The 14,771-nt window shown below is 40.4% G+C and overlaps 1 protein-coding gene across 9 annotated transcripts in view; it reads left to right on the top strand.

Annotated features, from left to right (window-relative positions):
* The window catches only part of msi2b (musashi RNA-binding protein 2b), a 264,521-nt gene that overhangs the window by 135,374 nt on the left and 114,376 nt on the right, over window positions 1–14,771 (top strand). For all 9 annotated transcript variants that reach the window (XM_034152830.1, XM_034152854.1, XM_034152822.1 and 6 more), the window contains one exon: window positions 14,478–14,526. In XM_034152830.1, coding sequence (XP_034008721.1) covers window positions 14,478–14,526 — 49 coding nt within the window. The remainder of the gene's footprint in view (window positions 1–14,477; window positions 14,527–14,771) is intronic.

Below are 14,771 nucleotides of genomic sequence, written 5' to 3'. Positions count from 1 at the left end.
GCGGATGATGTAAAATGTGTTTCATGTATGTGTGTGTTTGTGTACTAAAAGAGAAATCTGATTGGCTTACCCGGAGGAAGGGCATCATTTTAAATAAGTCCTCAATGTTAAACTGTTTGCTCTAGGGCTTAGGGATTGCTCACCTCTCCAAATACAATTTTAGCTTGAAAGCACAATATTTCCCAGCCCGAGCTTTCACATGGGAGAACGGGGGAGGGCCCTGGTGCAGCAGCTTCGTGGAGGTGGCTCGCAGGCATACTCCATTCTGACAGAATGAGGAGGCACTCTGCAAGAGTGTGGCGGAGAGGAAAGGGGCCCTATTAATAAAATGACTCCATAATGGGTAGTTCCCTGCAGCTTGGCAAAGGAAGACAGGCAGATTGATGGACGAGGCCAAGGCCTACTTCCTCAAGCATACTGAGCTCAACTGTGTGGACATGCCTGTGTGAGGCCAAACGCAAGGCCAGACGCCACAACATACTGGAGACCCATTCATATAGGAAGGAAGAACCTTATGAATGGCTTCCTGTTTTGTGTAAAAAGGTCAAAGTGGCAGTTTTTAAACGAGCAATGCATCACGTCTACGCCTAGTTGCAATGCCCTATTGAGTTGGCTATATGAAAGCTTCTAGCTCAAATTATGCAATACGCTCTGTAACACAAATGGCTGATTTGGATGATGGAAGCAGGCAGAGTTGACCTCAATTGTAATCTTACCTCAAAGTAAGGAAACAGCCTCCCTGGGTGACACATTTACATTCATATAATGCATAATTATCGTTACTTTGGAGTAAAGCAGACATAAAATGGTATAGGCCACAAAAATGGTCTTTAACCGTTTTTTTTGTTTTTGTTTTGAGACTTGCTTGGGCAGGGCTAGAGATGTGCAAATAAAATATTGCTTTGCCACAACAGTGTTATGGTCTGCTCTAACAATGTAGCGGGCTCCTGAAGGCATCAGTCCATCATCCTTTCATTACATTTCTTTGTAACAGTACATTGATTAGAGTGGCCTCAGCATGACTGCCTTTTTAATTGTGTATTTGCTGATCTGAGAGCAGTGCAGAGCGCCATGGTAGGATCAGTACTAACCATTTGGAGAATGCTCTGAGGCATTGTTTGAGACACAAAGTTCATTGTTAGAATATACATCAGTTTGTATCACCATAGCGACCTCCTTGGATGCCGAGCAGGGGACCTCATAAATATGTAATCCTGACAGATTTGAGGAATTGTCTTCCTCAAGTGTTCCTCTCAAGCCATTTTGTTAATGTCAACATGAAGGAAAGTTACTGGAATAAGTGTTGACATTCAGCGCATGGTGTGTATCATTAATAATTACATACACAACAATTTCTGTCAGATGACTGCTGAAAAAACACTTGAATCACATTTTCTGTCGCTCTCATTTTTCGGTAATTAAGTATAAAAAATAGATGAATTGTGGACGTGAACCCTCTCAGCGCATTCCCCCCCCCCCCTGCCATGGATTATTTCATGGTGTAATCATATGCAGTGTGGCATATGACAGTTAAGATTTGTAGTCATCCCTCAAATATGCGTTTATTCATTAGTCATTTAAATATCTGGGGCGTCCATATGGCTCCCCTTGTTTCCTCCGTCTATATTATAAACTGTACAAAGGATATCATAGAAATGTGGATATCATAGAAATGTGGTGTATATATGGTAGACTGCTTAATTTTTGCTACACGATAACCTGTACATTTTTTTTATAATTATAGCATACATAGCGATGCATGTGTTATGCACATATTTGTCTCATAATATGCAAATAAAAAGTAGACAAGTGCTCGGATACAGCGCACAGAACAGCTGCGAGCAGAAAAAAACCTCCTCCCATGGGAACATTACTGCTACTCTTGCACATATGTGGCCCCGCATGCCAAGGATTGTGGCTAGCATGAGCTGAACCCTCACTACGTTCTCGCAAATGCTCAACACTCACAGTTCAAGTTGACTGGGAGGCGAGGATGGAGTAGACAGTGGTTGATGCCTTCGGTCTGCTGGGGTAGCCAAGTAAAATCATCATCATCATCATCATTTTGAAACACGACCATTTTGGTTACGGTCTTGAGCCCTGGAGTTTGGCACCCTTTTTTTTTGGGCCTTTATTAAGGGGACATAATTGAAACGGAGAGAGATAAGTCATTGGGCACCAATCACCAGTACAATGGCCGCCAGCTCTACCAATTGAGCTATAAGGCGGCCCAATGACTAATTTTTAAGATGATAAACAAGGAAACAGACTTTAAGCACAACATAACAATTACTGAGAACAATATGTTCAAGATTCTTTAATGTCCAGTTGGCCTGGAATTGACTTGATTTTAGGATTGACTGGTGCACAAAAGAGTGCCATTATCTAACTTTATTAAATCGTGGAGCCCTGCATCCCTGATTAAGCGCCTTCTCACCCTCACTGTCTTTTTTCTATGTGTTGGTGATTCATGCATATGTGTGTGTTATGTTTGCACTCTAGCCATGCATTTTCATCCCTCCTGCTGAGGGTTGCCACTCATCCATAATTCCTTTTGGGAAAGGGTTAGGTTGTGTTTCAGATTGAACATAGCTGGCTTGGCCTCTGCTGACGACCTAAAAAAAAATCACTAGCCCATCTAGGCTCACGCATAAGAACAGTGTCCCTTTTGCCCCCTTGTGTAATTGCAAGAGCTTATAGGGAGCTAAAATGTTGCCCTCTGCTCCTTGTTAAACCACCACTTGTAAAAGCGCCCAACCGTGGATGCAGCACATTGCAGCTCATCGTTCCCAGACAATGATATAGATTTCCTCTACAGAAGAACAATCGAAAGGGTTGTCACAAATTTGTCCATTGTCACTGGGTCGCTATCATTTCTCTGTTAATTGCCATCATTGTAATAGAATATTAGATGCTTCACAGTGCAAAGGGAGTGTTGATGAAGGGGCAGTGCCAGCTGAGTTTTCTCCTTGACCGTGACCCATATCTCTTTAATGGTAATGATGATGGAATAGTAATAATGTAATTCTTCATTGATCCCTGTAGGATTTTTTTTCTTTTTTTGAAATCCTCCATGGTGAGGATGGTGCAGTTTGAGAATACTGCCCTAACAAGGCAGGGATCCACTTTCTTACTCAGACACACTTAAGGAAAACAAATGTTTGTCAACAAGGAGGCTTACAACGTCCTAACAGTGTAGTCAATATGTTATTTAACTGAGTTTATCACGAAAAGTGGTTCAAAGAGTATTTGTCGTGCCAAGTGAAAATGGTATTTATCAGATGCCTCTGGCAATACTTAGGTGTTTTTCTTATAGGCAAATAGCCCTTTTCAAATGTTATTTTTTACAAATCCAACTGAATGTTATGAAGTAGTTTGTTAAGCATCTGCCTCTTTTTTCATTAGTTTTCAGTGGGGAGTAAGCGCATGACTAGGGGTTTCACAACTACCAATATTTACTAGTCGACAAGTTTTTCAAAATAGTAGTCGACTAGTTGTTACGTCATAATAAAGACACAAAAAGAGAGGTGTAAAACTGTATTTTAGTGGGAATGCTGTTAACAGCATTCCAACTATCTGTTCTTCTACGCACAAAATTCTTTATTATTCCGCCTGTTATTTTGGCCCTCTTCTTCTCCCACATTCCACATCGCAGAAACTCCGTTTCATCAAAACGTTCAGCTCGGTCGGGAATCGATTGCTATTACTTTTATCATTCATAACTTTCATAATTCCCGAGATACATCAAATTCTTAACCATTGAAGTCAATGGAGAAATTCTTCAGACTTCAACAAATCTTCATGGGACTTCAACTGCTAACTGTTCATTCATACTTTCACTCAGAAACTTAATTCCAACTTTAAAATGTTACACATCTTTCTGACGTTATTTTACTTTTAAATCTGATTCTTACTTTTAGAGATATTAAACATTGTTCAGACCTTGGTACAGAGGCCTTCTTCAGATTTTAACATTAACTAGAGTGCGTGATGTCACAGCTAGAGTGTAGGTAATCTTGACATTTTCCTTCATATATATTTTTTTAAACTGCCATAATTCCCAAATCCTACATTCCTGAGACATCATTTTTCATGACAAACGTAGGAAAACATCTCGTAGCTTGAAAAATGACAAATAATTAAGCAAAATAATTAAACTAAATGCCTCTTGAGGGCATGAAGTGACAAAAAATGTCAACATGTCTCCATTAAAACCCATTGTAATTTCAGGCTGATATTTCCTCACAGCAGCAGCCGCACACCTTTAGTTAAACTGCCAAAAAGGCCACATTATTAACCCGAAAGTACACAAAAAGCACACTTCAGATACTCAAGGTCCTTGAGATGCTTCACGCTTTGAAATTTCAGCCGTGCTAACAGTCCAGCCGTGAAGACATCTACGGGACAGTTTTGAGATTTCTTCAAATGTCGTTGCCATGGCAACACAATGCTCGCCATGAAACACGGTTTTCTCATAACTTCAGTGAAAATCCTCCAAACGGCCCATAACTTCACAGGTTTGGTAACGATGCAGCCATCAACGCATCTAAGCGTATTATGGGGTGTCATCAAATGCCGTTGGCATGGCAACAGATCATTCACCATCAAGTTAGTTCAAAAGTTTGCAGTTCAAATATTCCTTTTTACTTTCTTTTCTTCTCTCATCACACATTCAAGCCCCCAGTGTTCATGTATCATTTCAATCTAAATTCTTCACTTTCTTCTTACACATTACATTTCAGCATAGCAGTTTAGCGTCAGATTTTCAGCATAAAGCATTCCCACTAGCAATTTCTTCAGGAATTGCATTCTCTAGTTTGTATTGCAATGCATACAGTTACGTTAAACACTGTAACAAAGCAGCATTTTCATTTGGGTTACATGGGTTACATGGCTGATTAAATAAAAAACAGTAACTGGACTCACCAAATCTACTGCAAAAACTCTGTTAAGAACATAAATGCAACGTAAATCCAGTGCGCATTGCGCAACGCTTTACTCGCTGTCATTGTCCTCCTCGATAACGATGTCCACCCTTCCAGGTTTTTTGGTTTGCGTTAAGGAAAACCAAAGCATCAACATGTGAGGGAAGGAGGCTTGACCGTGTTGCCTGCCAGGGAAAACATCCGTTCACTTGGGGTGCTGGTGTAGCCAGGTAGCTCCTGGAAAGCTTGGCTAAACGGGGGAAGCGGTTCGCGTTTTGTGCCCACCACTTCAGAGGGTTATCCATTGTGGGGATATGGGGTGTCTGCTGGCAGTAATCCCGTAGCTCATCCGCACCACTGTTGACCCGTGTTTTCTTGTTGCTCTCGAAATGAGGTCCAAACAGCTGTTCAAAGAGGGGGTGCTAGTGGAGCACGCTCGTGAACTTTTAGCGCCGGAGCTAAAACTGAAACTGTAGAGTGCATAGGTGCGGCGCATTTGCGCATAAGATGAGGACCCCTGAATGTCGGACGTGTTTTGCTGGAGCATTTTGCAGCACCTCAGCGCCAATGTCGGCATCCTCATCTCCCACGTTTGCCTCCATTTTGTTCACGACTAGATGACTAGGGCCTACAGCGCCGACTAGTGGTAGAGGTAGTCGACTAGTCGACTAGTCGATTAGTTGGTGAAACCCCTACGCATGACGAGGCATGATTTCACTTTTCAGAATCCTGCTGGTGACATCTAGGTAGAAATTGTAAGGGGCGCTTGTTTTGCCGTGTATTAAAGACTTTAATTATTCTAAAATGGCTGATTTAAATCAAATTTGATAACAATAGGTATTCACTTAAAATTCACTTACTTCATCTCTCTTTTGTCGATATTCAATTGTTGTACTATTCTCAAACCACAGTACATTTTCTGACATGTCCTTCACTTCCTACCTTGTCGGTTGATGCAATTTCAATCATAAGAATGATTAACATTGATTAATGATAATGACATCCCCTTGCCATGGCAAACATGTGAATATCTTACACGGCTCAGTTATATTTTAGGTGAAAGTGATTCAGTACAATTAGTTGGAATTATTTCTGCGTTTCTTTTTTTTCTTACAAAGATTTGTTAGTTGAATTACCCACATATTGTCAAAAGTAGTTGCTTAGATTTTCAAAATAATCTGCTCTTTTGTGCATCACCTGTTGAATCAATGCGAAAAGCACAGGCTGTACTCTTGGTATTCAGTGTAAGCACAAATCCCAACAACCCTTTACACAGAAATTGCCCAATAACACGCAAACAGTGCATTATTTTCCATTAGAGTGAAAGTGAACTCCACAGCAAGTGTAATAGTTGAATGTAGGATAGGATAGAACCAGCACAAAGCCCTGCTGGGCAACAACAGAGACCAGAGCCTCAACAAAAGGAAGAGCATAAGCAGTCCCCGGTCACCGTCTGTGGCTCAGGTGTCCGTTCCTTTGGCATCAGATATGATCTATATCAGTGTCACCCCCAAATTGCAGGACCGCTCCTGCGCTAGCCTTCAGCCATGAGCCGAATGTAAATGTGCATTTGACACCTTTCTAAATCGCTGTCATAATTCATTTCCAGAGCTCTTAAATCTCTCCCTGTCAGCTGGCACCGCCGCTGTTTTCCTGTCCAGAAACGGAGCACATTAGCCTTTATTGATGCCATCGTCCTTTGATACATAATTCATCATTCGGCAACCTTTTTCTGGAATTATCTTGCATTTTTCTGAGGTTGTTCAAACCTATGGATTGATACCGACAAAGAGGTTGCACCTGGTATGGAGTTAGGTGTCATGCTATATGACAGGAACAGGAAAAGGTGTCAGACCAGACTGATATAGAGCTCCAGCGTCATGTTGCTCTCTCAATTGACTGACCACGGGGAGTTTTTCCACTTGAATATATCAGCATGACCTGTAAACCTCACACATTCTCTAGCCGTGACAAAATCTGTACCTTATGGCTTGGAACTAGGTGTAATGTGCCTATAGGGTTATTGAGAGTCAAAGGGTTTATAGCAATAAGCTCAAATAATTTGAGTTGTGTTCATATTGTGCACCAAAGGCAAACATTTACACACTTTTATATTGAAATGCAGCTCAATATCTCAAGTTTCTTACCTTCAATGGTCACAATATGAAGTATGAAACTAATGGAACTGACCTTTAACAAACATGGCATACATAGAGGACTGAAACCAATGACCAAAGTGCGGTCACCTTTAAGCTTACACAAGAAAACTCTTTTAGCATTTAGATTAATTGATACCTTTTCAGTCAAGTTGAAATGGTGTAAATGGGCCCTAGTCTGCTTTCTGGGGTTTTCCCTTCACTGTAGTCGTGTGTTATATAGGAAAATGGTTTGCACAGGCTAAAATGCCAAAGTTCCCTCCAGAGGGAGTTTCTCTGCCTTAAACGCCTCCATTGTCCTTTGTTTAGGTTCAAGGTTCTTTATTGTCAAACTAACATAGCTACAGAGTAATTATGTCGGATTACATATTTACTTCCCTTACACAGTTACATCACTACGTAACACTTTTATTGGCTAGCGCTCCAATACATTTTAAGTGACAGGCTTAGGGACGGGAAACTCTAAGCGGTTGACCAATCACAACATAGCATGCCAGCTACCCAATCAGAGCAGACTGGGCTCTGGTTTCAGACAGAGGGTGAAAAGAGGTGCTGCGGCACAGGCAGTATGAGAAAAATAAAGAGCTTTTTGAACATTAAAGCATGGAGACATGTCACAGTAAAGGGACAGAATACAAATATGAACCTGAACCTTTGCATAATAGGGCCCCTTTATACATTATGTAAATGTAAAAAACACTATTGAGTGATAGTATATCTAAAATATCAGATTTCACTCAACTTTATGCACACATAACAACCCACTTACTTTAACAACATTCATTGCCATACTGAAACGTTTAAAATAGTACTGCCACTACTACTTTTTTTGCCAGTGTCATTGTAACTACTGATTTGACTGTCATTACTCTTATAATTATGACTTTTGTTAATATTACAATATAGAGCATTTGGATTTTGTCGCGCCCTTTTTATTTAATTCATGTGCTCAGTATGAAAGGTTCATAAAATAATTTTTTAATTTTCTTTTTTTATGCTAGTCTTTTTTCACCTCATTGAAGAAGATAGTACATTCAAAGAAATCAAGATCATTATTACGTTTTAATTTAATTTGAATTTCTATGTTATACCTAAACAAATGTCCATTTATCGAATGGGATCCAACAAAAAGGACCCTCGTATTGCATTGCCATCTTCTCTGTGAGTAAAAGCGAAATTGCTGGTAAACCAACAATTCACCCGGCTAATACACTCCTGTCAGCCCTTTTTCTAAAGAGGAGGTTATTTGGCTCAGATGTGTTTGCTGCAGGTTTAGTTAAAGAGCTGCCCGGCCCTCTCACCCCCCGACTGTCTTCAGCCTTCTCTTTTTTAAGTAGCCGTGGACTGTGCCAGTGCATATACCACAGTGAAATAGACTTTTGCTCTTTTCTTCATTGTCACAAAAGGCCAGGCACTTCGCTGGAGTTCCCATTCCCCTTTTACATAGTGATAAGACAGCCATTATCCTTTGAACCTTTTCTTTTCACCGAGCCTGGAGAAAAGGAAGAGTGAAAGAGAAGGAGGAGGAGGACGGAGAAAGATTTCTTCCCTGAGGTGAGCCTGGCCTCACCTCTGTATGGCGGGCTTTTTTGTGAGCAGTGAAGAGGTCCTTAACCTTCTATCAGATGGAGGCACACAGTTGTGTTCTGCTTGAATAACTACATTGAAAAGCCCTGAAGCACGGGAGATGGTTCTATAGACTGTGCAAGTGGCAGAGAGAGAGGCTGGGGGTGTGGAAGAGAGGGGAGACTGTATTGTGTGACCTGCTGGAGTGTGACACTCACATGATGTGCACATTCTTTGTTAAAGTGCCCATCAGTGCTTCACTGTGAATCTGCGTTCTCTGTTGTATGGGTCTCGTTGACAGGATGGTCCTCCTCTAATAATGTCACAACAACACAGTTCACACATTTATATAATACACTTCCTTTAATAGACCACACTTCATTTGACAAAGTAGCAGCCTCCCTGCTCTCAGGCAGTGAATGGCTATACAGTAGCAATACTATCAATATCTCAGTGCACATATTTGAATGTCATGTTGCATGAAGGGCTCGTGGCGGTTGAGGTTTGATGATACTAATAATAATAATAATAATAAATTATATTTTTATAGCGCTTTTCTCTGACTCAAAGACGCTTTACAGTGTGAGGGAGGGTAGACAAACAAGGACAGGCAAACAAAAACAACAAAATAAAAAATAAATAAAATAAACAGAAAAGGCAGTCAAGAGGAAGTTGATTGAGAGGAGGGACGGGGGGGGCTTATAGATAGACAGAGTTGAATAGATGGGTTTTGAGGCGGGACTGGAACAGGGTGAGGAGGGACTCAGGGTCACGGATGTCTTGGGGGAGGGAGTTCTAGAGCTTCGGGGCTGCCACAGAGAAGGCTCTGTCCCCAAGGCTCCGGAGTTTGGCCTTGGGGGTGGAAAGCAAACCGGCTGAGGTGGATCTGAGGGTCCGGGGAGGATGGTAGAGGATGAGGAGGTCAGTGAGGTAGGGGGGCGGGGGTGCAGATGGTGGAGGGCTTTGTAAGTGAGGACCAGGAGTTTGTAGTGGATGCGGTGAGAGACGGGAAGCCAGTGGAGTTCTTTGAGGACCGGGGTGATGTGAGGCCATGATTTGGTGTGGGTGAGGAGTCTGGGGGCGCTGGAATCTATTGAGGGATGTAGAGCTGATGCCGTAGAGAAGTGAATTACAATAGTCAAGGCGGGAGGAGATGAAAGCGTGAATGAGTCGCTCAGCTGCAGGGCGACTCATACTGTTTAGTATATTTGCATTATTTCCTATGTTTATATAATATTTCATTATTTAATTTTATATTTAATTTGACAATTTAAACGTTTTTACAATTTGAAAATGTTTATATGAATATATTTTACTTTTTATTTTATTATTTAAATTCTTATTTTTAGATATGTTATCTTTTTACTGCACATTTTAACTTCGAATATGTATATTCCTTTTTTTTTTTTATAAAAAAATCTAAAAGGAACAACTGTCACCAAATATTCCCCCAGATAAATAAAGTATATCTTACACTGATACAAAAGCTCTCCATTTGATACAAAATATATCATATTTTTACACTACATAGTTCTTTGTTCTTTGTCTATTGATATTTTGTGTAAATATTTTTCTTTATTTTTCATTTTTTATAATCGTCTTGCAAATTGTTTTTATAATTGTGCAATTTGGTGCTACTTTTTTGCAACTTGTCCCTCTTTCTTTGTCTATGTACTGTATGCACCATATAAACCAAAGCAAAGGTGTAAATATAGCATTAAACCCCATTTAGAAAATGATGATGTTGTTTTACAAAATCCATTTGAGGTCCATTATAGAGTTTATAAAACACAATCAACTTGTGTCACAGGTAAATCCACAGTTTGCTTTGCGGGATGAATCTAAAAATGAATGGACAGAAGAAAACCGTGCGCCCCCACAGCTACTCTAGCTTAGAATCAACAGCGTGACTGACAACATGTGCTAAGGATCGCTCTCTTACAGAAACAGTACACCATTTCAAAAACAATTAGAACAGGTCTATTCTAGATATAAAGTACTAAACTTAAAATAAAAAATGTCATCCGTTATGATTAGTGTATTTATAATATGTGACCCGCTCTATCGAAATCAATCGGAAGTCGCAACGGCTCATTTCAAAAATAAACGTGGATTTGTGTAAAAAAATAGTTTTTCTGTGTTTTGTTTGATTTTAAACAAACAAAGTCTTGGCTTTCAGAATATGAAACTTTTATTTCCAAAATCACACGATAAATACATGTTTGAAGCTTGTAAAGGGAAGATGAAAGGCTCCTCTCACTCGCCACTCTGCTGTTCCGCAGCGCAGCTCCCCCTCCCTCCCGCTGACATTATGAATGTAAGGCATATAGTAATCATAGATAACACGGCAGGGTCCGTTACAGTTTGTTTTCATCTGATTTCAAATAAACAAAGTCTTGGCTTTCAGAATATTAAACTTGTTTCGGCAAATTCAGATGATAAATACAACTTTGAAGCTTGTAACGGCATAATTACAAGCGGAGAACCGAATAACTTGACGTCACAGCAAGCATAACAACATCCGGTGTTTCTCGTGAGTGTTTTCCCCGGGAAACAAACACAATACACACAAACGCAAAATTACACAAACACACACACACGTATACACACACACACACACACTCGCGAGCTTCCCCCAGACCAGTAATCCAAACGAAAATATCTTCCCTCCGTAGTATTTTGATCATTTGCTCCGCTAATAATCAATCAGATCAATGGATTCCAGAGAAGAGGAAACTTTAAAGGCCTTTTTCTCAAAATGATGACTCGGTGACAGTCATTATATAATGTGACATATTTTGCTTAATATTTGGAGTACAAAAACAATCTTGATATCATTAGAAAGCTAGGAATCTCCTCTTTCCAACAGTGTATACAACTCAAAGTGTGTCTTCGGGTCAATGCGACTGATTTCGATGGAGCAGGTCACATATTTAAAACGTATAACTCCAGATGTACATTAAGAGAGACAACAAGCAAATCCATGTCTCAAACACAGAATTTGTGAATGTTATGCTCTTACTTGTTTGCCTTGATAGCATCAATGCAATGATTATAGTTAGCTACCTAACCAAACAAACGTATTACACGTCATAAACAGTGTTATGTTGCGTCCATCATCTTTGCAGGTGCCTGTGGGTACGATTTTACATTTTGATGAGTTTCATCTCGCCAAATCACAGAGTAGGCTTCACAAAATTGGCGCTAATCAATCTCTGTCACAACAGTTGTATTTCAAGAGAGCACCTTCATTTTTCTGAAAAACTGAATATTTTCGTTTTCTCAGCACTTCTAGCGTTGAATGCCGCCACTATTACTTTTTGGGGGGTTTTGCTATTTATGATATTACATGACAGAAGTAAAATGCTATTAATTTCCGTCTCCCTGGTAAGTGATCACAGACTGTCAGCCACACTTGTCAAATTAAACGTTTTACCATAAATAGTAAACATGCTGTTCCATCTCTTTGGAGCTTTCATGCTGTCAGATGTGGAGACGTTATTAACTGTTTCTGGTTTGAAGAGCGGAATTCCAGCAAAAACTAAAAATATTTTTATTATTTAGTTCCTGAAAAGAGTTATAATCTGTCTAAGTACTCCATGTAACAGCAAAATAACTGAACTGCAGAAAATAAAGAATAACCAGAAGTTACTGTGTTCTTCAAACTCATTCAATAAAATCACAGCCCACTGCTTTACAAAATCAAGTTACCCTACTTTCTCTCACTTTAATGGATAACACAAAAGGTTAGGTCCAAAGACAATTTAGGTGTATGTTGTGAACAACTGTTGCTGCCAGTAATATCGCGTCCAACATTGAGTCAATATTTCCAAAGTCTTAGAAATGCTATGACAAGGGAAGAAGGATTTTATTTGTGTAACATCTACTAGTAGATAGTTTGTTTGTTTGTTTGTAGCCTTCATTAGTAGATAGGAGAAACAACAGTCACACTGACACTGTCTTATAGTGACAACCTTACCCCGGGATTCCACCGGGTCCGTCTGCGCCGCGTTACGGCTGCGCCGCGGTTTTGGTCCGACCTCCTCCAGCGTCATACCCAACCGGGCGCGTTTCAGAAGCGGAGCGTCTTGCGTGCCGGCTCGCAGTTTTTGTTGATTTTGGCATATTTCCTGGACAGGCTACTTTGTACAGACAAAGTTAATAATAATTGTAACAGTCCAGTTATAAACGACATGAATCAAAGATGTGTTGCTGTATTTTAGTGGTAAAAAAATGCATTCATCATCATAATTATTCTATATAATAAAAAATGCATTTTTTTTTTTAAATAAAAAATAACAAATGTGAAAAACAGAATACCGTATTGTTAAAATACAGGATAAATACTGTATTTTAACAATACGGTATTCTGTTTTTCACATTTGTTATTTTTTATTTGTTATTTTTTTAATCTGTTCGAAATAAAGATTGAAATGAAATATATATAATTTACACAGTACCTGTAAACCGGAGGAGAACGCTGGCATTTATTCTCCTACTTGAAAGACTACGGAGGGATAGGGTCTGCAAAATGTGTTTATTTTGGGGATTGACTGGATGCTCTGACCGTTCCACTTCCTGCCCAGCGCTAAGCAACGCCTCGCGTCGCGTCGAAAATAGACCAGCCGCGGCCGTAACGTGGCGCAGACGGACCCGGTGGAATCTAGGGGTTGGAAGGTGTTTTATCTTGCAATAAAGCCTCCTAACCCTTAGTCAATCCTTTCATTTGTATCCTACATTTTAGTTTTAGAAAAACTTTGTCTTGTATTTCAACCAAATCATTTTTTAAATGTATTTACCTATAGGTGTATGTATACATTGTTTTTCAACAAAAAGTCAACAAAGTGCCCGGGAGCCGCATGTGGCCCCTGAGCCGTGCAGTGAGTAACCGGGCCCTGCAAGCTGTGCCAACGTCTTGTGTGCCAAATGTGTGGCAAGAGGGTGGCGGGAACAGTGTGCCAGCGCTAGTCTGCCTGGCTGCCAGGCACTTCTCTTTATCCAATCAGACAGTTCGGCTTGAGTGAGACCCCTATTCTTGTCTCTTCCCATCTCCTCCCGAAGCTTCGTCACCCTCCCGTGAAAAAACACAGGCGCATGCTTGTGTGCACATCTTTCCCCCTGAACGGCATCAAGCCTCCTCGGTACACCGCTACACTCACCTAGAGACCAGAACCAGAGAGTGAATAGTGCAGAGTGTTCCCTCTTTGTTTCTGTCTGCTGCTGCTTTCTTCCCCTCTTTTTTTGTTTATATTTTTCTCCCAGTCTAAATGAGCATGCCTCACTCAGTTTTTTAAGCATTTTTCAGAGTTATAGAAAGCAGAGTGTGTCTAGAGATCCGTTTCTCAGGGACGTGTGAAGGGAAAAGATGCTGTCTGTCTGTGTGTGGCTTTATTGGACATGATGAGGGATGATATTATGGTGGATGCTGCCGCCGCCGCCAGTTGAGGGAAGGATCCCATTTGTCTCACGCTCGCTTACTGTAATGTGTCTATCTGTCACTCTCCACAGCACCGGACATTGGTGTTCATCAAAATAAACATATTGTCCACACACCTCTCAATTTCTCCACTGCCTGTCCTTATTGCCACTTGCATCTTTGCCAACAGAGTCAAAAATGATTGCTTAAAATTCCTTTAAAGAAATGACTTGCAGACGAAAGAGGAAAACCTGACATAATCCAGTGAACGCAGAGTTATTTTGAAGGAGAGATTGAAAAACAGCAAGACTGTATATTCTAAGAATAATTACAGTGAGAAGAATGAGCTGTTGGTGACGTGAGTTTCTTGCTTGAAAAGATTAAGCTAATCAGTGCTTTCTTTATGTCTTCCAGGTGGACGACGCCATGCTTATGTTCGATAAGACAACTAACAGACATAGAGGTAAGTGCACAACTCTTTTCCCCCAAACCTCCATTTTTTTTTTCTGAAAGGTGAGAAAATAGTCATTTTATGTCCTTTCCCCATGAGATAACACAGAACAGTTCCAATCTTACATGATATTGGGTGTACCATCTGCTCAACAATGGGAGTGTGTCAAAGTAATCAATAAGCTGGTACGGTGTTTAGAATGTTTGAGCGCTCATGTGTGTGTGTGTGTGAGGATGCCGGTGTGAGTGTTTCAGAGA

This window comes from Trematomus bernacchii, unplaced genomic scaffold (genome assembly GCF_902827165.1).
Source record: "Trematomus bernacchii unplaced genomic scaffold, fTreBer1.1, whole genome shotgun sequence".
In the NCBI taxonomy this organism is placed as follows: domain Eukaryota; kingdom Metazoa; phylum Chordata; class Actinopteri; order Perciformes; family Nototheniidae; genus Trematomus; species Trematomus bernacchii.
The sequence above is the reverse complement of the archived record's forward strand: the minus strand, read 5'-3'. Positions and strand labels throughout refer to the sequence as shown.